Source organism: Lissotriton helveticus, chromosome 6 (assembly GCF_964261635.1).
Source record: "Lissotriton helveticus chromosome 6, aLisHel1.1, whole genome shotgun sequence".
Classification (NCBI taxonomy): Eukaryota; Metazoa; Chordata; class Amphibia; order Caudata; family Salamandridae; genus Lissotriton; species Lissotriton helveticus.
In genome coordinates this window covers 112,328,811-112,354,224 of record NC_136067.1, presented here as the reverse complement: position 1 = coordinate 112,354,224, position 25,414 = coordinate 112,328,811, and the positions used below count along the sequence as shown (strand labels likewise).

At 48.2% G+C, this 25,414-nt stretch overlaps 1 protein-coding gene across 2 annotated transcripts in view; it reads right to left on the bottom strand.

The window, feature by feature from the left end:
- LOC144762304 (exportin-5-like) overlaps positions 1 to 25,414 on the bottom strand; it is a 2,548,278-nt gene that overhangs the window by 109,082 nt on the left and 2,413,782 nt on the right. For both annotated transcript variants that reach the window (XM_078647452.1, XM_078647453.1), the window contains one exon: positions 11,427 to 11,591. In XM_078647452.1, the coding sequence (XP_078503578.1) occupies positions 11,427 to 11,591 (165 nt within the window). The remainder of the gene's footprint in view (positions 1 to 11,426; positions 11,592 to 25,414) is intronic.

The window sequence follows — 25,414 nt, the reverse complement described above, 5'->3', positions numbered from 1 at the left end:
TACCAAGCCATGACTTTCCCAGACCGGAATCAAGCATCCAAGGACCGGTTTCTGGCTATCAGCCTTTATCAGCCTGGATAGCTTGACTCCAGTGGTGTGGCGAGCCTGGGACTCACGTCTGAGCATACCCAGCCCACTCAGGGTGAAAATTGAAAAAAACACAGTTGATGGACAGAATGTAGAACAATGTCATACATTCACCCCAGTACAAGGATCTGGGTCTAAATCCATCGGTTTTTTTGCACTCCACACCACCCTGGGTTAGACACTGGCTATATGCAAATCAGCTCTGACCCTGTGCCTCATGGGAACAGTCCAGTCCGAACTACCAAGCCATGACTTTCCCAGACCGGAATCAAGCATCCAAGGACCGGTTTCTGGCTATCAGCCTTCATCAGCCTGGATAGCTTGACTCCAGTGGTGTGGAGAGCCTGGGACTCACGTCTGAGCATACCCAGCCCACTCGGGGTGAAAATTGAAAAAAACACAGTTGATGGACAGAATGTAGAACAATGTCATACATTCACCCCAGTACAAGGATCTGGGTCTAAATCCATCGTTTTTTTGCACTCCACACCACCCTGGGTTAGACACTGGCTATATGCAAATCAGCTCTGACCCTGTGCCTCATGGGAACAGTCCAGTCCGAACTACCAAGCCATGACTTTCCCAGACCGGAATCAAGCATCCAAGGACCGGTTTCTGGCGATCAGCCTTCATCAGCCTGGATAACATGACTCCAGTGGTGTGGAGAGCCTGGGACTCACGTCTGAGCATACCCAGCCCACTCGGGGTGAAAATTGAAAAAAACACAGTTGATGGACAGAATGTAGAACAATGTCATACATTCACCCCAGTACAAGGATCTGGGCCTAAATCCATCGTTTTTTTGCACTCCACACCACCCTGGGTTAGACACTGGCTATATGCAAATCAGCTCAGCCAGTGTCTAACCCAGGGTGGTGTGGAGTGCAAAAAAACGATGGATTTAGGCCCAGATCCTTGTACTGGGGTGAATGTATGACATTGTTCTACATTCTGTCCATTAACTGTGTCTTTTGCAATTTCACCCCGAGTGGGCTGGGGATGCTCAGACGTGAGTCCCAGGCTCTCCACACCACTGGAGTCAAGCTATCCAGGCTGAAGCAGGCTGATAGCCAGAAACCGGTCCTTGGATGCTTGATTCCGGTCTGGGAAAGACATGGCTTGGTAGTTCGGACTGGACTGTTCCCATGAGGCACAGGGTCAGAGCTGATTTGCATATAGCCAGTGTCTAACCCAGGGTGGTGTGGAGTGCAAAAAAACGATGGATTTAGGCCCAGATCCTTGTAATGGGGTGAATGTATGACATTGTTCTACATTCTGTCCATTAACTGTGTTTTTTGCAATTTCACCCCGAGTGGGCTGGGGATGCTCAGACGTGAGTCCCAGGCTCTCCACACCACTGGAGTCAAGCTATCCAGGCTGAAGAAGGCTGATAGCCAGAAACCGGTCCTTGGATGCTTGATTCCTGTCCGGGAAAGACATGGCTTGGTAGTTCGGACTGGACTGTTCCCATGAGGCACAGGGTCAGAGCTGATTTGCATATAGCCAGTGTCTAACCCAGGGTGGTGTGGAGTGCAAAAAAACGATGGATTTAGGCCCAGATCCTTGTACTGGGGTGAATGTATGACATTGTTCTACATTCTGTCCATCAACTGTGTTTTTTGCGGTTTTATGTTAGCAGGCACGTGTTCCCCCGCTTGAGGCCCAGCTGCAGTCCTGGTTGATGTTATCAGGCGTGTGTAATTAGTGTACTGATCCACCGCCTGAGCTCGGTTAGAGCCCTGGTTGATGGTAGCAGGCGTGTCTAATTTCATTGAATGAGAGAGTTCAGTAACAGCGCGCAGGAGAGGCTGCAGTAATGTTACTTACCAGGCCTCCAGCTGAACGCGTTGGATATGCCCCCAGTACACTGCCACAGCAGACGATCTTCTGATTAATGTACGACCCACATGGCATGAAGGGCAGAACGTAGCACACGCCCCCAGCGTTTCTCACGCCCCCAGCGTGCTCCTTGATGCGGCACAATTGCGTTCACATGGCATGAAGGCCGGACACACGCCCCCAGCGTTTCTCACGCCCCAGCACACGCCCACAGCTCACGATGTAATGGCTGTACCACACGCCCCCAGCGTTAGTCACGCCCCCAGCCCACAGCACAGCGCAGACACGCCCACAAGGGATTACTTTACTGGCACGGTTCTTTTACCTTTTAAATGTATATGGTGTCCTACGGTACAATTGTATGTCTTGCACTGTATGATTGTGATGAACACCACTGTTTCTTGAAAAGTTAATAAAAACAATTTAAAAAAAAATAATGTATATGCTGGCCGTCTGCATAGCCTATGACCTTCTGCTGCAACTGCCCTTTCCAACGCTGTATTGGGTGTTGTGATTGGTGCTGTGGTTACTGAGATTACCCGCCTCAAAGGTTTGGGCTCTCTCTTTATAATATTAGTATGGATATGGATATATATATAAGCAGCCCGTCCCGACGTTGTCCGGGTATGAATTGCTGCCGGCCAGTGGTATATTGTTTTTGAAGGATTTCGTTTTGATAGCATTTCTTATCTGTGACAGGCCTGTGAAACGCTCCAATTCACAGTGCACTGCTGATTAACTTAAGAGTGCGCGTTCAGTAGTGTGTGAACTCGAGTTTCCCTACTTTAGTTTTCCTTGCAATATTATATAGCGCGAACTCGACAACATGGCATGAGCACAATTTACATTACAGAAGAACACATTCATTTGTGGTAGGCACGGGGAGACAAATCGATTTGCCTGGAATCACAGGATGTTGAGCTGATGCCGAGATTCGAATGTAGCTCCCCAGCTCTAAAGTTCGCAATTCTAGAACTTGTGGCGGGAGGTGTGTCTAAAAGTGTATGTCGGTGCAGGCCATCAATGAGAGAGACCTGTGCATTTTTCAAATGGGTGGTGAAAAAATATGAGTATGTTGCTGGAGATGAGGGCCGCCGTGCCACCAATGTACTTACCGGGGGAGGGTAAACACCCATTATTCCGCAACTTTCTTTCCGCATACCATCACTTCGCATACTTTCATTACGAAAGTACCATGACTTCGCAATGCCATTATAACGCATGGCATTACATTTTATATGCTTTTACCACGCATACATTTACAACGAAATTCGTTGTTAATGCATGAACGGTAAAAGCATGTTTTTTTTTTAATGTTTGGATAAGGTAAGTATGGGTATAGGGGTATATGTTTTGGGGTACTGAAGTATATGTTTTGGGGTGTTTGGGTATTTTAAGGGTTCAGATATAGTTTTGGGTTATGGGGTACAGGGGTAGTTTTAGGGTTTAGGGATAGGTATGGGTTTTGGGGTACAGGAGTAGTTTTAGGGTTCAGGGCTAGTTTTGGGTTTTCGGGTATAGGGGTATTTTTAGGGTTCAGGGGTAGGTTTGGGTTTTGGGGTACAGTGGTATTTTAAGGGTTCGGGCTAGGTTCGGGTTTTGGGGTGCAGGAGTATTTTTAGGGTTCAGGGGTAGGTTTGGGTTTTGGGGTACAGGGGTATTTTAGGGTTCAGGGGTAGGTTTGGGTTTTGGGGTACAGGGGTATTTTAGGGTTCAGGGGTAGGTTTGGGTTTTGGGGTACAGGGTTATTGCTATGGTTCAGGGCTAGGTTTGGGTTTTGGGGTACAGGGGTATTTTTAGGGTTCAGGGGTAGGTTTGGGTTTTGGGGTACAGGGGTATTTAAAGGGTTCAGGGCTAGGTTTGGGTTTTGGAGTACAGGGGTATTTTAGGATTCAGGGGTGGTTTTGGGGTACAGTGGTATTTTTAGGGTTCAGGGCTAGGTTTGGGGTACAGGGGTATTTTTAGGGTTCATGGGTAGGTTTGGGGTTTGAGGTACATGGGTATTTATAGGGTTCAGGGCTAGGCTTTGGGGTACAGGGTATACTTATAGGGTTAAGATGGGTTAGTGTTTAAGGGTGTTGGGGTATTTTAAAGAGTAAGGGTGGGTTATGATTATGGGGTGCAGGGGTATTTAAAGGGAGCAGGGTGGGATTAGCACACGATATGAGACATGGCATGAAGGGCGGAAAGTACCACACGCCCCCAGCGTTTGTCACGCCCCCAGCGTTTGTCACGCCCATAGCACAACGTAGACACGCCCACAAGGGACTACTTTGCTGGCACGGTTCTTTTACCTTTTAAATGTATATGGTGGTCATCTGCATAGCCTATGTCCTTCTGCTGCAACTGCCCTTTCCAACGCTGTATTGGGTGTTGTGATTGGTGCAGTGGTTCCTGAGATTACCCGCCTAAAAGGTTTGGGCTCTCTCTTTATTATATTAGTATATATAGATACATGTGCGCAGGCCCAATATGCTTAGCATTGGTACCATCGGACTCCCTACCTTACACACACTGCAATAGAGGAGAGTGATGCGTACCCTATCCCACTGAGGGCGATAACGCATAAGAGGCCTCCACTGCATAACAAAGACATTAACACAGTGGATACTACAAATGCTGCTTGGCTTCAAATAGGAAAATTATCAAATAAGAATCGGCTATATGCGCCTACGCTCCCACTACAATATCACCCTAGCTTATCTGTAACCCAGGAAGAGGTGGGAATGGGGCTATTGCAGCAAGTAGGGATTGACATGATGGGGGATCTCTATAACGAAGGGATGTTCAAACAGCTGCGAGATTTCGATTATTTAAGCAATCAAACATTATTATTCTGCTTCACCTATCACAGACTTTAGGGGGCGATCAAACAGCATTACCCTACATACCCAGCAGAACCTCCGCAACTGAATGCACTACAATTGATCATCATGTCACCTAATGATAAGAGGTTAATATCACGGCTATATACTGTAGTGCAGGAGGAGATAGCAAACACAACACATAAGGCATGGGCAAGATATAATGAGGTCCTGGACAACCCACTTTCGGAGGAAGAATGGCAGGTTGCCTGCTCAATAACTGAAATGTTAAAACCTAACGGTAACCTGAGAATATTACATTATAACTATCTGCATCAAACTTATCACACGCCAGCAAGACTTCATAAATATGGTTTACGACAAGATGCCCGTTGCAAAAGATGTGGGTGTGAATCGGCAGACTTAATACATCTGGCGTGGCATTGCTCGCCTATAATAGAATACTGGGAGCACAGTGGTGGCGCAAATGCTAGGTGATATGGTGGGAGTCCCCATTAGCTGTACAATTCGCACTTGTCTCTTGGGACTGTTATGCAATATTCGGGCTTCAAAGCGTAAATTTTGTTTGATAGCAATGCTGCTTGCTAAAAGGAGAATCTCCTTATGTTGGGATAGTAAAAATGTACCAAAAACCAGTCAATGGCTTAGTGATATGGCATACTGTCACGATACTCTTCTTACCTATGAGGAGGAGCTGCCATCGGGATCACAAAACCGATATCAGCGGACATCATAGGTTCGGGCGATTGAAGGCTCTGGGGATGACATAAAGAAAATAACGTGCTAGAGGGTGACTAACACTAGCCAATTGGATTCATACTACACAGGGGCTCCAGTTTCATACTACTTCCAAGGCCACCCCCACTAGGTTTCTGTATAGGGCATGGCGGCGAATCCCATGGCTCAAGTAAGCTACAAAAGCCCTCCGCTACATTTTCCAGGATCATAGTCGGCCGATCTTAACTATTTAATAATATATCCCCGGAGTGCGGGTGTGAACCCAGGGCGGCGTTCAGCTTACCTCGAAAACAAGAGGCTCCATTCTGGGCTTCTCAACAATATTTCCGGGCGTGTCATCCCCAGAGCCTTCAAGCGCCCGAACCTGTGATGTCCGCTGATATCGGTTTTATCTACCTGAAGCCGTGAACGAACTTACTCGGAGCCGCGCACTCTGCTTGCTGCCATTTCCGGTAGGTAATTAGTAAGCGACCATAGCTATAGCCGCTAAAAACAAGGACTCCTTGAAACTAAAGGATAGCTGAACCCAGAATTTTGGTGCAGCGCCCGCCCACTATATATTTTTGTTTTCAGGCCGATCCTGGAATCCAGTCCGTGCCCTGAGTCTGTGCATAGGAAGCTGTGTCCAGCCCTTACTTTCATCGGTTTTGAAGTAAGTCCCCCGTCGACCAGTGCTATATGCCCCCTACTTGTCTTGACCCCCAGATATGAACCTGGCTGGGAGGACCGTCTTTTGACTTACTTACGTTTTTCTTTGGCAGAGTCCTCTCCCACTTGGAGTTGATCGTGTATGTCTCTGCTAATAGGTGTGTCTCCTTTGAAAATAACGTGACTCCTATAAACATCGATGCTAGAAGTGCGTCAGACAGACTCCCGCGCCGCCCGTACATGAGGTAAAAAACTAGGCTAGGGGTTCCTCTGCGGTGAGCTTAACATCTGAGTACTAATGGTATACCTGCCTGGATCCAGGGCACAAGTCGTAAACAAGCATTGAAAATGCAATAGGTCTCGCAATAGAAGAGTTTGACATTTTTCGTTTTGCAAATGGATGAGTGGCGTTGCGTGGATGAGTGGCGTTGCGTGGATGAGTGGCGTTGCGTGGATGAGTGGCGTTGCGTGGGTGAGTGGCGTTGCGTGGGTGAGTGGCGTTGCGTGGGTGAGTGGCGTTGCGTGGCTGAGTGGCGTTGCATGGCTGAGTGGCGTTGCGTGGCTGAGTGGCGTTGCGTGGCTGAGTGGCGTTGCGTGGCTGAGTGGCGTTGCGTGGCTGAGTGGCGTTGCGTGGCTGAGTGGCGTTGCGTGGCTGAGTGGCGTTGCGTGGGTGAGTGGCGTTGCGTGGGTGAGTGGCATTGCGTGTGTGGCGTTGCATGTGTGAGTGGCGTTGCATGTGTGAGTGGCGTTGCATGTGTGTGTGGCGTTGCATGTGTGTGTGGCGTTGCATGTGTGTGTGGCGTTGCATGTGTGTGTGGCGTTGCATGTGTGTGTGGCGTTGCGTGTGTGTGTGGCGTTGCGTGTGTGAGTGGCGTTGCGTGTGTGAGTGGCGTTGCGTGTGTGAGTGGCGTTGCGTGTGTGAGTGGCGTTGCGTGTGTGAGTGGCGTTGCGTGTGTGAGTGGCGTTGCGTGTGTGAGTGGCGTTGCGTGGCTGAGTGGCGTTGTGTGTGAGTGGCGTTGCGTGGCTGAGTGGCGTTGCGTGGGTGAGTGGCGTTGCGTGGGTGAGTGGCGTTGCGTGGGTGAGTGGCGTTGCGTGGGTGAGTGGCGTTGCGTGGGTGAGTGGCGTTGCGTTGTTGAGTGGCGTTGCGTGTGTGAGTGGCGTTGCGTGTGTGAGTGGCGTTGCATGTGTGAGTGGCGTTGCATGTGTGTGTGGCGTTGCGTGTGTGTGTGGCGTTGCGTGTGTGTGTGGCGTTGCGTGTGTGAGTGGCGTTGCGTGTGTGAGTGGCGTTGCGTGTGTGAGTGGCGTTGCGTGTGTGAGTGGCGTTGCGTGTGTGAGTGGCGTTGCGTGTGTGAGTGGCATTGCGTGTGAGTGGCGTTGTGTGTGAGTGGCGTTGCGTGTGTGAGTGGCGTTGCGTGGCTGAGTGGCGTTGCGTGGGTGAGTGGCGTTGCGTGGGTGAGTGGCGTTGCGTGGGTGAGTGGCGTTGCGTGGGTGAGTGGCGTTGCGTGGGTGAGTGGCGTTGCGTTGTTGAGTGGCGTTGCGTTGTTGAGTGGCGTTGCGTGTGTGAGTGGCGTTGCGTGTGTGAGTGGCGTTGCATGTGTGAGTGGCGTTGCATGTGTGAGTGGCGTTGCATGTGTGTGTGGCGTTGCATGTGTGTGTGGCGTTGCATGTGTGTGTGGCGTTGCATGTGTGTGGCGTTGCGTGTGTGAGTGGCGTTGCGTGTGTGAGTGGCGTTGCGTGTGTGAGTGGCGTTGCGTGTGTGAGTGGCGTTGCGTGTGTGAGTGGCGTTGCGTGTGTGAGTGGCGTTGCATGGGTGAGTGGCGTTGCGTGGGTGAGTGGCGTTGCGTGGGTGAGTGGCGTTGCGTGGGTGAGTGGCGTTGCGTGGGTGAGTGGCGTTGCGTGGGTGAGTGGCGTTGCGTGGGTGAGTGGCGTTGCGTGGGTGAGTGAATGGTTAGCTGTTGCTTATGCGACGTATAGCACTTAATACTAAAGTAGGCAGACCTTAGCCTTTGTGAGAATAATAGCAAAATAAAAATAAAAACCAGATCAAGTCAAGGACGCAAACGGCACCATGCTATTGTTTATTTACTCAGATGATTTGCATAAAAATGTAACTTGTGAGCACGTTTCTCTAACTCTCCAATAATCCCATTACAACACTTTGCACAAATGAGATTGGGACTCATCCTTCCGAAGTCGAGAAAAATGTGCAACGCTGTGTTGTAGTTAATTTTTTTAATTAACAAAATGCAAATAATGTGGAGAGATTTCAAGTGATTCAGGAATGGGCGCCCGTGTAAAGAGAAAGTACGGCCGGCCTGGGCAGTGATAGGGGAGGAGGGAGGAGAAATGCGAGTCACGGCAGCAGCAGCCTTTGATGTGCCTGCCGGCCGGCCGTGAATAATTAGGGGGTGAGAAATGCGCTCGGAGGGCTGCCTTTGATGTGGTAATGCGAGGCAGGCAGGCAGGCGGCTGGTGGCATTGTGCACGCGCTTTTTAGGGCTTGCGCAAGCGCAATGACCTAAAAAGCACATGCACTTGAAGGAATCGCCAGTGGAATCGCCAGTGGTGGTTAACCTCTGTTTAAGCCACAATAGAGCTTCGCCAGCTATGCGCTGAAGCGCATCAGCAGGCGAGCCCTAAAAAAGAAGTGGGGGGACGCTGTCACCGGAAGTGACGTCACACCAGGAAGTGACGTCACAAAAGGTGGTGTTTTCGCTTTGCACCTACAAAAGCAAATGAGAAATATGATGCACTATCTGAGTAGCACTATCCAAAGGTATCACGAGTGGACTGTGCAGGGTTATTAGACGTTTATGTGTACTGTTATCGGGTACAATCTTAAAGGGCACCTCAATCTGAAAACTATGAAAAACAGTTCACAAGAAGACTCACATTTTAAAATCTTAATTATTGTAAAACGAAGTTCAATGAAAGGAAACGTAAGGAGGCAAGTATCTACCAGATACTGAGAATTCTGGTAGTCTGTCAAAAATGTATATCTAAATCTGAAACCAAGTTACATTTCTCTACACGTCAATTCTGTATAATATTACTCTCTGTACTTCTAGCCTTCCTTGGTTCTTGAAAAATTGTCAGTCATGCCTGCTCGCGCCTCCCCCACCCCTTTAGCTCCCAAGCGTGCTGAAACTAAGTTCCTGCTTTTGCTGCAAGGCCGTGTGTGTTTCTGATTCAGCCTGCCCACGGTTTTTGCTAACTTTATAGGTTCCATTTCTTTTCAGCTGCCTTTTCACTGAAGTAACACTTCTCAGCCGAACAAAACCGGCCCAGCATCCGTCCAGTCTCCGAGGCAGCAGGAGGACTGTGCCAGCATCGCGCTCGAGACACATGGCGTCCCCCCCTCATCCCTGGAGATGCCTTGGAGCTGTGAGCTCCGAGGCCAAAGAGTGAAGTCCAGCTGTTTGCCAGGGGGGACGGCGTCCACCCGGTTAAATAAGTGGGGGGATGCCGTCCACCCGCGTGGTACCCCGACTTGAGCCCTGCCTGGATCTAAATTACAGTCGCGACTTACTAGATGACAGTAGTTATGTACCCTTGAACTCATATCTCTCTTCCCCCCTTCGAATGTTGTATGTGTGCCCTCTGACCCAACGGATATGTGGATGAATGAATTAAGTATTTGCTCGCAAGGGATTCCTGTGTGCGCCAGCCCTGTCGGGCTGGCATTATATTTTGTGTTGTAAAAATTATTGTCATCTTGTTCTTACCCTCTTTGAGCTCACTGCATATTCTCTGAATCATATATTGAAAAATGTTGACTATAAAAAGTCGAACCTACGAAACTTATATTGTGGACACTGTTTGAATGTAATTGTATATAGAATGTATTACCAGCTAGCAACTTTTGTAAATGTGTAAGAACCACAAGCAATGTGCGATTCTAAAGTCATGTTTTCTGTCTATCACAGAGTGGCCGCTGTCCTGATACTGTGTTGCCCCCTTGTTTCACATCATATACATGCCCTGATGAAGGTGCTGCCGTAGATCGGGCCTGGCACCGAAACGCACGTTGGCGTGGTTACTTCCCGTCCTGCTATTACCATCTTAGTTCCCCAGCAATTCGCTGAGAGGACACAGCAGGACACCCTCAGTGTATTAGTGTACGATGTGTACTGAGGTTGTTGTATGAATTGGTCTTAACTGGATGTGATTGGTGGAATGTGTGAGGATAGTTTAGAGGAGCGATTCTGTGATGATGAATGAAAGATGAATGGGTGCTGTGGGGCGTTTTATTTATGTCTATGTGATTGAATTACCGTCATTTGTCTATATATTGATGATAATGTTTTTGTATATCTTTTGAGAAATATATATATTCTAAAAAAGAAAAGAAAATGATATATTTTTCCATCTCCTGGCTGATGAATCATATGATGTGGCCCTGAATTGTGGTGAGCCCAAAGTTGTGTTGAGTGAAATACTTGGACTCTATATGAGCCTTTAATTAAAGCACATAGGGCAGACTCCTCTCCTCTAGTCTTTGGTCTGTCGTAAGAAGTGGCCCGTTTTGAGGATTTGTTGTCCAAAGGTAAGCAGAAGGCAGTCCATCGTACAAGACTGAGATCTAGAAAGATGAAAGCTCTGATGTTTGTCTGCAGCCTACGCCATGAACAGCTTCGCCTCCCACTCTTTAATGATCTTGGTGTGCATAAAGTCACACTTCTCACATGACTTAGTATTTGGGCCCCATTCACCACACACAGTATTTGTGAGAGTCTGACAATGACATTGTGACAGGGAAGACAGTTTCAACCCTGGCATTTTTAGGGAGACAGTCTATCAAAACACTGAAAAAGGACTATCTGTAAGGAAATGTTCTCATGAGAGCAGATCCAATTTGCTTTGAAGGGTGGTTGAAAAAAGCGACAGTGATCTGGGGTGGCTTCTTATATAGCTCCATGATGTCTTATCTAGTGTTGTTCCCAGAGTCAAGGAGGCACCTATTGGTGCAAGAGAGACGTTTCTAAACTTTCCAGATTCAAACTGGCACCTTGAGTAGATTCAAGAGATGATGAATATGCAAGTAGAAGTAGCCATCAGCAATGCATTAACTAGTTTGGACACTGTGACACGAAAAACATGGTTAACTTTTTTAATTTGTTTTAATTTCACTTAGTGGGCCCAAAAAAAGCTTCTTTGGTAGGCTTCATTCAGCACATTGAACCCTTTGAGAATTTGTACAATCATTCCCAATCACAATGAGCTTTCCATCTGCCCCACAAAATACAATGGCTAATGTTAAGGCGTGTGTGTGCACTTTTAATGCCTTACCCCAATGAAGGATTGGATAATTTGTTTGAAGTGATATTTCCTTAGGGTGTAGTCCTGTGGTGAAATGGATGAACTAAGAACTTTTTTATCGTATGTCGACAAGAAATTATCTTTAATTTCGGGAATTCGATTAAGAACTTCCTTCAGTTGTTTGTATTGAGGTCGCTGCAGAAAGAGGAAATGGAAAATTTTTATTGGTGTATATAAAGAGAGCGAAGAAAAGGCAGTTTGCCCATTGGCGAAGCAGACAATATTTGACAATAAAGTAACAGTGCAAAGTTAAAAAAAATACAGTTTTTTTATCTATTTTAACATTCTGAAAACTGCTTTTTCCAGATTTGAAGACCATAAACATTAGCAGAACGGTCAGAGTGGATTGACTTCCCCCATATTTCTGTAGGCAATTGCCCCCACCACAGAAGTATGTACTCAGCCCACTTATACCATTTTTACCCTTTATTAGGTCACAAACATTGCAATGAAGTTTATTTCTTAAGGCAATTTGGAGTATTACAGTCATTGGTGTGAAAACAAAAAGAAAATCACAACTCACCGATGAAGAGAGGTAAAGAGACAAATCCACCAATCCACCCTGGTTGGTAATCTCAAGTTCTTTCAATTATGAGCCCAAAAGAGCTTTCCTGTCCTCGATAACGCAGGGGCCAGTCACAGAATCCTCTCATTTTCACATCACTGGCTGAGAAATCATCAACTGATCTTTTATAGAGGGGCTTTTTCAGTTAATATCTCCTTAATCTAGTGCTAAAATTCAAACCACTAAGCTTAGGCTTTTCCCAACCCTACCACATGTGTTAGTGTGCAGCTCTCCCCTACAACCTCTATTGCATAACATAGAAGGTTCCCTTTATTTATTTATTTATTTATTTGCATGTTTGTATGGCGCTGTGAATCGACTCCCAAGGGAGTATCTCCGCGCCTTTGGCAGCAACTAAAGAACGGAAAGCTAGTCATGATTTAGTAAATAGCCCTAAGACCAACTAATAGTTAAAGAGGAAGGTTTTGAGTTTTTTCCTAAAAGGGAAATGTTCCCTGCATACTCTAATATCCTTCGGGAGTTGGTTCCACAACTTGGGGCCAGCTACTGATAAGGCCCTTCCCCCATTTCTTGCCTTCAAGGCCCTGGGAACACATAGCAATTCCTGATCTCCCGATCTCAGAGATCTAGATGGAACATAAGGGATGAATTTTTCAGTGAGGTAACCAGGACCCTTTCCAATGAGGCATTTGTGGATGACACAGCAGATCTTAAACATCACCCTCTGCTTTACTGGAAGCCAGTGGAGTTTGGCCAGCAACGGTTTTGAGGGAGTACGAGGCGGGACATTTAGAACCAGTCGTGCAGCAGTGTTTTGCACAACCTGCAATCTGGCAAAGACACTCTCATTGGCAGCTAACATCAACCCGTTGCAATAGTCCAGCCTACTTAACACTAGTGACTGGACCAACGTTCTCCTGGTGGTATCCGGTAACAGAGGGAATACTCTCCTGAGAAGCCCAATAACATGGAAACATGAGCCTACCACTTGATTAGTTTGTTGTGTTAGGGTAAGCTCATGGTCCAGTTTCACTCCCAGGTCTTTTACCACCATTTTGGGCTCAGGGACGGGGCCAAGATCTTGAGGCCACCAGTCTGGAGTCCATAAGCGTTGGCCTCTCCAAAGAGCATAACCTCGGTCTTGGAGACGTTGCACTGCAGGAAGTTAGCTGCCATCCACCGTGCCACCTCCTTCATCCCCCGGGCGAAGGAGTCACGCACCTCAGGAGTCATGATTTTAAAAGGGAAGAGGAGTTGGGTATCATCCGCGTATGATACTGGAATGAACCCGTGGGATCTCATGATGTTAGCTAGGGGTGCCACATAGATATTAAATAACGTAGGGCTCAAACAAGAGCCCTGTGGCACCCCCTTCGAGATCGCCACCACCTCTGATTGGTATGGTCCCAAGATGACTCTCTGGGTGCGTTTGATGAAAAAGCTCCTTAGCCAGGCCAGAGCCTTGCCTTCCAGACCGATGTCAACTAGTCTGGAGGTCATGATGTCGTGTGACACAGTGTCAAACGCCGCTGACAAATCTAAAAGTACCAGGACAACGGAATAACCCTTGTCCTGTAACATCTGAAGATTGTCAGCGACGGACAGCAAGGCGGTCTCAGTACTGTGCCTGGGCCTGAAACCCGACTGGGAGGGGTCGAGTCCACCCGCGTGTTCAATGAATTTAGACAAATGCTGATTCACGTGTCTCTCAACAAGCTTCCCTATAAAAGGGAGAAGAGAGATCGGTCTCAGATTTGTCAAATCAGACCAGGGGATCGAATTGTTTTTTCGCAGAGGTCTCACAAGAGCCTGTTTCCAGTCTAAAGGGACTTCCCCAGTACACAAGGACAGATTGACTACATGTCGCAATCCAACCCCCAGATCCTCCAGCAGAAGTGGCATAATACGTGCCGGGATGATGTCTGTGGGGCACCCACTCTTTGTTTGCATGACAAGAACAGTCAATTCTTCAATGGAAATGGGTGGGAAAACGGCAAGCTTCTTAGCCTCATTATCTGTAGTCATAATATGTGGCTGGATTCGACAGTCAGTTGTTACTGGATTGTTAGAGATGGAGTTAGACGTTAGTATCTTAGTATAGATGGCTTCAATTTTCCTAACAAAAAACTGTGAAATATTATCACAGAGTTCTTGGGATTCGATCCCCTACGTGTCACAGGCAGTGGGCTTAGTGAACGTCTGTAGAATTTGATACAGGGTTTTTACGTTCGTACCAGCAGCTGATAATTGAGCTGCTATATGTTGTTTCCTAGCAGCTCGGATTGCTTTATGGTAACTTTTGGACGACCTCCTAAAGTCCTCCTTATCATCTGCCTTTCGTGTGACTCTCCATTTTTTCTCTAACTTTCTCATGGTCGTTTTTAATTGTCTGAGATCCCCAGTGAACCAGACTTCTTGTTTTGGGGCAGGTCGGGGTTTATAAGTTCTAAGCGGGACCACATGATTGATGGTTGTTAACGCAGCTTCACTAAATGCGCTTAGGGCTAAAGTGGCATTTTCTCCGCATGCTTCCCATTTAGGTTCAGAGTAATTTTCCCTAAAGTCTACTGGGGTTAATTTGTTCCAGGGCCTCCTAACGTCAGCCATAGTCCTCTGGATACTTTACATGCGTGGTAATGTTATCTAAAGAGGATTTTCAAACTTGTTTTCTATAAAGTTAGAGGACATGGATTTGTCTAATTTCATATTGATAGCATGTTCCGAAATCTGTTTTGCGTGTGGACTTTTTTTTGCTAAACTTCTAATCCTTTGCTGGCTCAAAAATTACCAGATAAATATAAAGCTCATTACCACAGATATATCAATTGGCAGAGGAGGTGAGGTAGTGAGAGAACTGCTGAATAATGTGAAAACTTTGTTGATTATACTTGAGCTTTCTTTCGCCCACCGCCTATACAATTCTGCTTGTTTACAGACTCCCAAAATGTGATTGCTCTTTTACCTCTGCTTTTAACCCGGGGGCCGTCTGATGCCATGGTGGGTGTGTGCGGAGGACGGCCGGGGGCTGTCCGAACGACGCCCACTCATTATTTCACCCGCACCACGGCAGAATTTGCGCCGCGGTAAACGGGTTAAAGAACTTTTTATCAACAAATGCACTTCGAATATCTAATTTACTAATAGCATCGGATTTTAATGTATGGTCAGAACAACATACATAGATTTTTTCATTGGAATTTCTTGATACCTGCAATTTGTCAGGACTGAAGCATTTTGTGTCTGTTCCTACACATTGTTCTTAACATGCAATCAACCTTATTCCCTCCACAAAAGAGAACATTCGATCCATCAAGAGTCTTACTGCATCGACTAATAAGTATGGTATTTTCTTTACTGGGACATAGTGTCTGTGTGTCCTAATACCAGGAATTTGCCAACAATGAAGTCATGAAGTTGGGAAAAAAGTTAGACACCTCTTCAGCCAGCCACAAGATGGGAGAGAACAAAGATGGACCGAAAAATCAACACTCTCCCAACTGTGGAGGAAGCCTCAATACTCAATTTAAGGGTGTTAAGGGGAGTGACAGGTAGTAGCCAATGTGCTGCCTACCTTTAGGGTGCCTACACCCTCTATATGATCACTTGCTGTGAGAAGTGGGCATAGCCTTGACCCTAGAAGGCTAATTTCTGACAAAACAACATGGAGGAATCTGAAAAGTGGGGTCCACATCAGCTGGCCCGCCCTAGGATGGTGCTGGCTGATTGTGGGTACACCTCCTAATCTAACATTTACCGCCTGTCTTGCCCCCAAAAATTGTGGTCAGAACAGGGGGATGGGCACCTCCACTATCTGGAGAGGCCCAGGGTCGCCTAACAAAGGTGACAGGGACTTTGAATCTTCACGCACTGGAATAACCATCCTACTTGGAGGAGGTGTGAACACCTCCGCCCAGAGTAGGCTTTTTTCCCATCTTCCAAGAGCAAAGGGGGTCAGAAATCTGTGTTATGGGGGCTGGCTGGTCGACACAAGTCAGTCAACACACTAGTAGTCTGCACGTTTTCAGGGGCACCTCTAAGATGACTTCTGTGAGCATTTGTTAATAAATCCAGCACTGTCATCAGTATGGATTTATTAAGACGAGGTGTTTGGTACCAAACACATTGGTGTACAGTGAATCCATCATGTAGCATCCGGGAGACTATGTCACTACTGCGTCACTCAATTCCCTCTACCGACGCACAAAGGTACTGCTTTGGAAAATGATAGGTGAAGCAAATGCTCACTGAAAGGACTGATCTCCAAGACGGACTATGGGAAGCCCATAGGGAGTAGAAAGCAATAAGACCGTGAGAAATCGGGTACAGAACCATTAAATGAGGCAGCCCCAAAAGGGGATGCAACCTAACAACGGGAAATGCAAATAGACCAAGGACAATAGTTCACAGAGTCCAGGCTCAAAACAAAAAGGAAGGAGCATACACAGCATGCTAAGTCACAGGAACACATACAACGAATAAAGAGCACCCACCAATCGGTAAGGAAACTATCCTGAGTTCGGAAAAAAATAGACCTCCAATAATAGAATGAAGGCGAAAGAAAACAATGAATGCAGAAACGCACTGCTAGGAAAACAACAAGAACAGTAAAAACACTGCTTTTACATTGAGAACCTTGAGGATGTATAGGGCATCCTCTGTAAATGAGTAACTGAGACATTCACATAAGAGAAGGAATAAAACAGGCAAGTACAGCCAAACAGGCTGAACCAGGTCACCAAGACGGGTATAAGTAAAACACAGTTACAGAGAAGGCCAACACACACATATATACCTGAAGAACAAGTTACTTACTTAATAAATAATAATAAAAACATTTATTAAGCGCCTGATTACACTAGGAACAGTGCATCTCCGCGCTAGGATGCATTCCAACTTGAGTTCAAACAAAAATCACTCCATGCTAAGGGAAAAAGACAGGGGAGGGGAAACACTGACTTAATACTAAACTACGGGAAACAGATAGGTCTTAAGTTTCTGGCGGAACCTTGATTTCGACGGTTCCATACGAAGCTCCACAGGGAGATCGTTCCATTGTTTACTAGCAAGGAACCTAAAAGAACGTCCACCCATCAGTGCTTTATAGATGCGAGGTACCGAAAACTGCATACTGCCCATAGATCGCAGAAGGCGTTTAGGATGATATATGGTTAACATCCTATGGAGATAAGCCGGGCCCTTGCCATGTGCAATCCGATGACTTATGCACATGGTCTTGAATCTGATGCGTTCCCGCATGGGGAGCCAGTGCTAGGTCTGTAACGCACGTTTCCCCGAGGACTTCCTCGGCAACTTTAGGACCAGCCTGGCCACCGCGTTTTGAACATATTGCAACTGGTTCAGGCCCTTTTCACTGATGCCACAAAGCAGGGAATTCCCATAGTCAAGATAGGACGTGACCAAGGCATGTACTAATGTTTTCCTAGCTGTAATAGGTAGGAGATCCAAGATTTTACGCAGTACCTTCAGTATGCCATAGCATTTCCCCGCTATCTTGGGAATATGTTGGGAATATGAGAGATTGGCATCCAACAAGACACCCAAATTCTTCACTGTATCTGAGGGAACGGGTGTAGGACCCAAATCCGTGGGCCAGCAGGCAGATGTCCAAATAGATGGAGATGAACCAATCACAAGGAGTTCGGTCTTATTACCATTAAGGCGGAGGCAATTGCTCTTCATCCATGCTGCAAGTGCTACAAGACAGGCAGAGAAATTCTCTGCCGTCTCAACTGGGTTGTGAGCTGGAGTAACCTCCAGTTGCGTATCATCCGCATAAGATACAATATCCACCCCATAGGATTCCACCATCCGAATGGGGGACCCCTTGTTTTAAAGTTCTAGGCGTGGACCCAAAGGGGGGACAATGTATTGGAATTTTCTATCCGCCAAAAAAGAGACCATCCATTCATAGGCTGGTCCGGCAATCCCCATCTCGCTCAAGCAGGCAAGGAGTCTAGGGTGCGACACCGTATCAAATGCCGCACTCAGGTCCAGCAATATTAGAGCGGCGGTCTGTCCTTCATCTACTTTCTGACGAAGCAGTTCTGTAGAGAAGAGGAGGGCAGTCTCTGTAGAATGTTTCGCCCTAAAACCAAATTGGGAGGGGTGTAGAAGATGATTGTCCTCCACAAATTTAACCAACTGGTTATTAACCAGTTTTTCCACCACTTTGGCACAGAATGGTAGAAGAGAAATGGGCCGGAGGTTATCCAGTTGGGAAATCTTCAGGTTAGCCTTCTTTTTAATAGGAACTACCTGAGCAAGTTTCCATTTCTCAGGCCCATGTCTTTCTTGGAAGGAGAGGGTAGCCAAGTTGCCTATGTAGTTCCATAGGAGGTGAACATGATTCCTAAGAATTTTTGGCGGAACAACGTCCATAGGGGATCCTGACTGGATACTCATAATTAGCTTTATCAATTCCTCCCTCGGAAGCACCATGAATTCCTGGAGGCAGGCTTTCTTAGTAGGCTTTAGGCAGGTCTCCAACACCGGGCTTACTTCGGCTTGACCCTGCTGAAAAGACACATATATCTGCTCCACTTTGCTTACGAAATGATCAGTGATAGATTCGCATATTTCAGTAGAGTAAAGGTCTTTAGTCTCAATCCTCGTGAGTACCGTGAGCTCCTTGTAAATTAAGAAGAGCTCTTTGGAGGAGTTTTCAGAAGATTCGATCCTCTCTTTGAAGAATTTTATTTTAGCCTTATTAATCCATCCATGGTACTCCTTCAGACTATTCCTGTATGATTCTTTCCGAGCCATGTCATAGTCTTTGCGCCACAGGCGTTCCAGTCTTTTGCATCTGGCTTTAGCAGCACGCAATTCTTCATTATACCAAGGGGCAGACCTAGTCTTGCGTACAGGGGCTTTTGGGGTCCATGGGGCCACCTTGTCTAAAGCCTTAGATATCCATTCTTCATACTCCTTCCACGCATCCATGAAAGTTTTACTAAGCGGAGGCTTATCCTGCATGAACATAAATTCAAATGCCTTCTGGCTGAATTTTTTTCCAGTTCCTGCGCTTGGGAAGGATGGAACTTTTACATATTTCTCCTCTGGGCATACCTGTTATTATAAATGGAATAAGATAATGATCCGACCACAGAATCCTAATGGGGGGTAGCACCCTAATACCATTCCAGTTAGAGAATATGGATCTAAAAGATGACCCGCCTGATGCGTTGGCATCTCGCCCAAAAGTGTAAGCATCAGGGATTTCAGGGAGAATCATGGATTGAGCCTCAGCACAGTTAGCGTCCTCAAAATGTAGGTTAAGATCACCTAATATGAGGAATTTACTGTAGCGTAAGGCCGGTTGAATGACCGATTCCCGTAAGGTCTCAGCAAACTGTGTAGCGCTCCCAGGAGGGCGATATATGAGATAACCCATGATGGTACACTCAGGGGAGACCTTGACAGAAAAGAGGCCAGCTTCACAATTACTGATTTTTACGTGCTCTAGCGAGCACTCCAGCGAGCACTCCAGCTTAGTATTATACACCATTGCAATACCCCCCCCCCTTTGAACCCCCCTGTCAATTCTCAGCAGACTGTAGGCTGGTGGAAGGGCCTCCAGAATCTCGGGCACCGATGCTTTATCCAACCATGTCTCCATTAAAAACAACAGATCCGGATGATGGTCAATAAGGACATCATAAATGTCTAACCTATGCTTTTTTTTTTTATATATATTTTTATTATGTGAAAAACAAAACAAAAAAAAAAAACAAGAAAGTGAAGTACACACATCGGGTATCGTACAACAGAGCACATTGCGGAGGTGAACAGGCAAATAGACTAAAGGGTACATATCAATTAAACGATGACTGAGACGTCAGCACTAGCAAATACGTAGCAGGAGTAAGGACATAACAATCCACAACCCCGCTAGGCTGAAGCCTTCAGGGCCCGTCCACCCGCAAAATCAGGATGATTATAGCCAGAACACATGACACCCGAATATGAGAAACAGATCAGCTCAGGATAATCCACCCACATCTCGTACTAGAATGGGAAAGGAAAGAAAACAAGCATTTGCAATGCAATAGGTCTCGCATTTATGCGAGCTTGAGCTATTGACATTACAAATGAACGTTCCCTTTTATTTATGTTTTGAAAACGAAAACAAAAATAAAAGGCATTGTCATTTGCAATGTCAATAGCTCAAACTCGCGTAAATGCGAGACCTATTGCATTGCAAATGCTTGTTTGTAAATATGCCCCTTAGTTCTGTGGATTCCTCGGACAGCTTGGGAGACTGGAACAGTTCCAAACGCTAAGAGCGTCGCAATAACTTATCTGCCAGGTAAACGTTAGTAAAAATAAAGAATTATATTCAAAAATTCTGCTCGAGACAGCGAGGTTCTGAAAATTACAAATTCAACTCCAGGAATAGAAAGATATGCACCATTCTTGTTTCCAAGGAGTTGCCAGAAACAGATTTATCCTACGGGCCCTGTGTGTGTACTTGCTAAGAATCTGAAGGAGAGCTTCTTACATAACCGAGGGCAGGACAAGAGAGGTGGTGGTGGGGGGGGGGGGAGACGGACAGAAGAAGAGAGACCGACATACGAGGAGAGAAGGGGGTATCTTGAGGGAGAGAAAAAAGAAGGGACAGAGTGGGGGAAGAATCAGAGGAGCGAGCAAGTTGTATAAATATGAGAGCGAGAAAGAACGAGGGTGAACTATAGAAAGAAAGAGGGCTGACAGACAGATATAGCCGGAAAACGAGAGTACGAGTGAAAGGGAGAGAGAGATAATGAGTGAATGGGAGAGAAGGGAAAATATATAGAAAAAGAAAAGAAGACACGGCCGGCCGGCCGTGAAACTGAAAGCACGGCCGGCCGTGAAAAAGCCTTTGATGCAGCAGGGGGTAATTAGGGGAGGAGAATGGCTGGGCTGAGGCAGAGCGCAAAGCCTTTGATGCAGCAGGGGGCGGAGCGGGAAGAGCTGCTGGCGGCACCAAGCTGACGATTTGATGCTGTGCACGCGCATTTTAACTAATTGCGCTTGCGCATTGAGTTAAAAGTGCACATGCACTGCATCAAATCGCCAGTCTAGGTAAGCTCTGTTTAAGCCCCTATAGTCTCGCTCTGCTCAATGCACATGCGCATTGACAGGCGAGACCTAAAAAGGCCATAGAAACAAAATAAAGACAAAACAAAAGACCCCCATCACCCCACCCTGCACCCCTGCAGATGGCTACAGCCCAACCCACTAGCAGCGTGCCTGTCGCCCCAGCTAACTAAGCCCTAAAAGAAGGAAGAAACGGAGGAGGGCATCGTCTATCATATCCCCGGCTCCCCCTCCCCCGGCCCGAACCAAGAATCCCCTGAATTAAATCAAAAACGTAGTAAGCTGCAAATTCGTAACGTAACAGGGGAAACTTCAAATACCGCCCTGCCTTCCATAGACAGTATCATCGCAAACGCCGTGTCCAGCGAGACTCGATGTGAAACTCAGTCTCTCAATCTCAACCTTGTCCCCTTCGAGCAGACACACGAACCCCTTCCGGACGAACAGCCGCTTCAGCAGGATAGCCAAAACATAAAAAGATCGGAACTGAGTCAAAACCAGGATGTAGCACAGGGCGGAGAGTGCCGATAACTCCACCAGGGTCTGAGACTCCCCCAATCCTCACGGATGCACAGCGTTGTTGCGGCCGCCATCTTAGCGGCCTAGACACATAGGGGAGTAACGCAGGCCCGGGCTGACAACAGTTCCCAGCGTTGGGTTCCGAAGGGGAGCAGCAGGTAGTCCATCCATAATAAGCAGTAGTCGTAGGCCACACGATCCAGTCGCCACTTCGTGTTCTCTCCGGTCACACACAACACCGTCCAAAGGCTCCGACACCTCCCATAGCACAGGGTCTGGATCCCCCGTCGAAGTGGACATCAAGGGCATCTCGAGTGGTTCCGCTTCCCGCAGTGGAACTGGGTCCGGTCCGCTCAATTCCAGTCAAGCAAGTCATCATCGTGCGTAGGTGGGCATCAATACACTCATGAAATGACCCTATGGCCGCCAACACAGTTAGTAGTGACGGGACACTACCGGTTCCTTCCACAACACTGCATTCGGTCTCAATCATAATGTTGGCTCCGGAGAGCCCGGTCCCCCGGAGGGGAAAACAAGTGGATGTGGAACGGAAGACTGCAGAGGGGGACACTTCGTTGGCGACAATGACAGTCCGGACGCAGCTACCGCTGGCGGAGAACGCCACCCGGCGAGCACCGGCCGCTCCCAAAACCGGGCCACCGGGCCATGAACCCCGGTCCGCTGCTGCAATTATGAGTTTGAGTTTAAATTATTTCTAAAGCGCGCGTACACCAGGCGGTTTCATGGCGCTGTTGCTACTGAAGCCTCGGGGGACGGGGGGGGCATGGGAGGAATTATTGTGGGAAAGCTTGTGAAAATAGAAAGGTTTTTAGGGCCTTTCTGAAATGAGGGTATTGTGTTGAGGACCTGAGGTGATCAGGGAGGGAATTCCAAAAAGTGGGGGCAAGGGTGGAAAATTTTGAGCCTCCCCATTTTTTACGCCGAAAGCGGGGAACTGTCAGCAGGTGTTGAGAGGATGAGCGCAGTTCCCTAGCGGGGGTATAGGCTTTGATCGCGGAGGAGATAAAAGCAGGGGCGGAACCTCGCTGAGCCTGAAAAGTGATGCAACCCATCTTGAACTGAGAGCGTTCACGGATGGGAAGCCAGTGCAAGGATTTTAGAAGTGGGGTGACGTGGTGAAATTTGGCCAAATTATAGACTAGACGAGCGGCCTGGTTCTGAACCAGCTGCAGTCGTCGTACGTTGTAAGCGGGCATGCCACAGTATAGGGCGTTGCCATAGTCCAATCGAGAGATGACCATAGCTAGTACAATAAGTTTTAGGGCAGTGAAGGAGAAGAAGCGGGAGACCTTGCGAATAGTACGGAGAGAAAAAAAGGAAGAGGACACCGCTGAGCTCACCTGGGAGTGCAGAGTGAGTTGATCATTAAGCTTAATTCCAAGCGTTATGTGTCGTCACCCCTCTTTCAATGTACACCAAGCACACAAATCGCCGTCCATAGCGGGTCAAGAGAAAACTTGCCACCTCAGCTGACCGGACCCTGTCACACAACCACGGCCGATGTTGTTCAACTTCAGCCCGGCTGGGCCAGTACTCGAGACCCCGGCTTTCAAGCTGGTGTAGGCCGCAAAGTGCCACAAACGTATCTTTTTCCACCGGAATGGCAGAAATCTCAGGATTGCACCATTTCGATCCAGACCAGTTCAGACACAAGAAGGCAGGGCGCAAATTCAGGATATATGACAGGATCTACTGGCAGGAGATGGAGGTCGGCGGAGCCGGGAACTCACGCGGCCATCTTGGTTGCTATCGTAGCTCCAGCCGCCTAAACTATGCTTTTTAAATGAACGACAGTTAACTAAGAACATAGTGAGTTGGTCCCCCCCTTAGTATTCACCAGGGATAATGCAGGATCAAAATGGCATACCCTGCATTTCTGCGCCATATCTCCAGGCAGCAGACTATGAATACAGGCGGTGTTGGACAGGCCGCATGTTCGAGCTGTCCCCCCTCCCCGCAATGGGACCAGGACCCTGGCTCTCCCTGCATCCCCAGCCAGAGTCCACAAACGACCACCCGAAGTACCCTGCAATCCCTCCACTACAAGACACCAGCCCCGGACCCAGCTGGCCCGGGTCACCATCCACACCACGACATCGAACCGGCCGCCATCTTGGGGCACTGCAGCACGAGGCCGCGTGGCCTCAACTCGACCCTAACCCTGGGCCCGGCCGGCCCCGACATCGAGGCCCCACCATCCTCCCAGGAGGCAGAGTGACCACTTGGCGAGTCAATGGGAGAAGGAATCGTCAACGGCTCTCCTCCGCCAGGTGTCGATCACCCCAGGCCGCCTGGGCGCTGGCTCCACCCCCCTGCTGGGTGTCTGGACTCCCTCATCCCGGACCTCCCGGCCCCCAGGCGCGAGGGTCCGGACATCAAAGGGGACCAGACCTATAACTGGGGCAGGGCCAGACCAGGAAGGCAGTTGTATCCTGGAGTCGAGAGACCCGAGAAGAACTCATCCGTGACTTGGCCTGCTGGCGCTGCCGCGGCCCTCTGCCTCGTGAAACCATCGTCTTGGCCTGCTGGCGCTGCCGCGGCCCTCTGCCTCGTGAAACCATCGTCTTGGCCTGCTGGCGCTGCCGCGGCCCTCTGCCTCGTGAAACCATCGTCTTGGCCTGCTGGCGCTGCCGCGGCCCTCTGCCTCGTGAAACCATCGTCTTGGCCTGCTGGCGCTGCCGCGGCCCTCTGCCTCGTGAAACCATCGTCTTGGCCTGCTGGCGCGGCCGCGGCCCTCTGCTTTATGAGACTATCACCTTGGCCTGCTGGCGCTGCCGCGGCCCGATCCACAGACACTCCAGCTCGAGGATTGTGAGCTCGCCTTTTACCACTACCGGTACCGATCCGGTACCAAGACTGTCCCGCTACCCCCTTTCCCTACAGAGACTAGAAGTGAGAGGACCCCCGGGTCCAAGATATCCTGTATCGCTGATATCCTTGCCTTAAGAACTTTATATAAAGCCTTGAACTCGACTTGGTGTGGTGCCTGTTTGTGGGGAGGGAAGTAACTTGTCTGTACGATCGCCGGAGACGGTCCCCCTCGGGGATCTCTCCCTCGGTATCCGGCCGACCCTCAGGGTCCCCGTCTAACATTGGTGGCCAGCGACGGGATCCGAACCTACGCATAATCGTACAGAAAGTCACTCGCCCCACGACACACAACAACCATGTCATTAGAGAGCGGAACAACGGAAAAATTTCAGATGGAAAAATTGGAAGACTACAACCACCGGGAACTGAAGCAATATTGCATAGAACTTGGACTTCCAACCACAGGTCTTAGCACAAAGGAAGACTTCAAACGAGCCCTAGAAGCTTGGGCAGAAACGGGTACGGCCGTACCCCGAACACAAACAACCGAAACGAGCCCCGCACCAACTAAAGAAAGAGCGGATCTCTCCCTGGAAGAGATCCGAGAAAGAGAAAAAACCAGACTCCACGAATTAGAACTTGCCCGACTTCGCTTGGATGGAGAACTCAAGCTGGCAGAACAAAAAATAACCCTGGAACACTTACGGCTCAGGGAAGAGCGGGAAGACAAGCAAAGACAGAGGGAGCTAGAGGAAAAGAGACTAGAGTACGAACATGAGCGCAATCTCAAAGCACTGGAGATCCAGAAACAGAATAAAGACCTCGGGCTCCCCGAACGACCGACCCCGTCTGCCTCGACCGAACCCAAGGTTCACATCCCCAAAGAGGTCATCCGGGAATACCACAAGAACGATGATATCCAGCAGTGGTTTAAAGCCTATGAGGTGGCAATGACCTCCCACCGGATTCCCCGAAGCGATTGGGG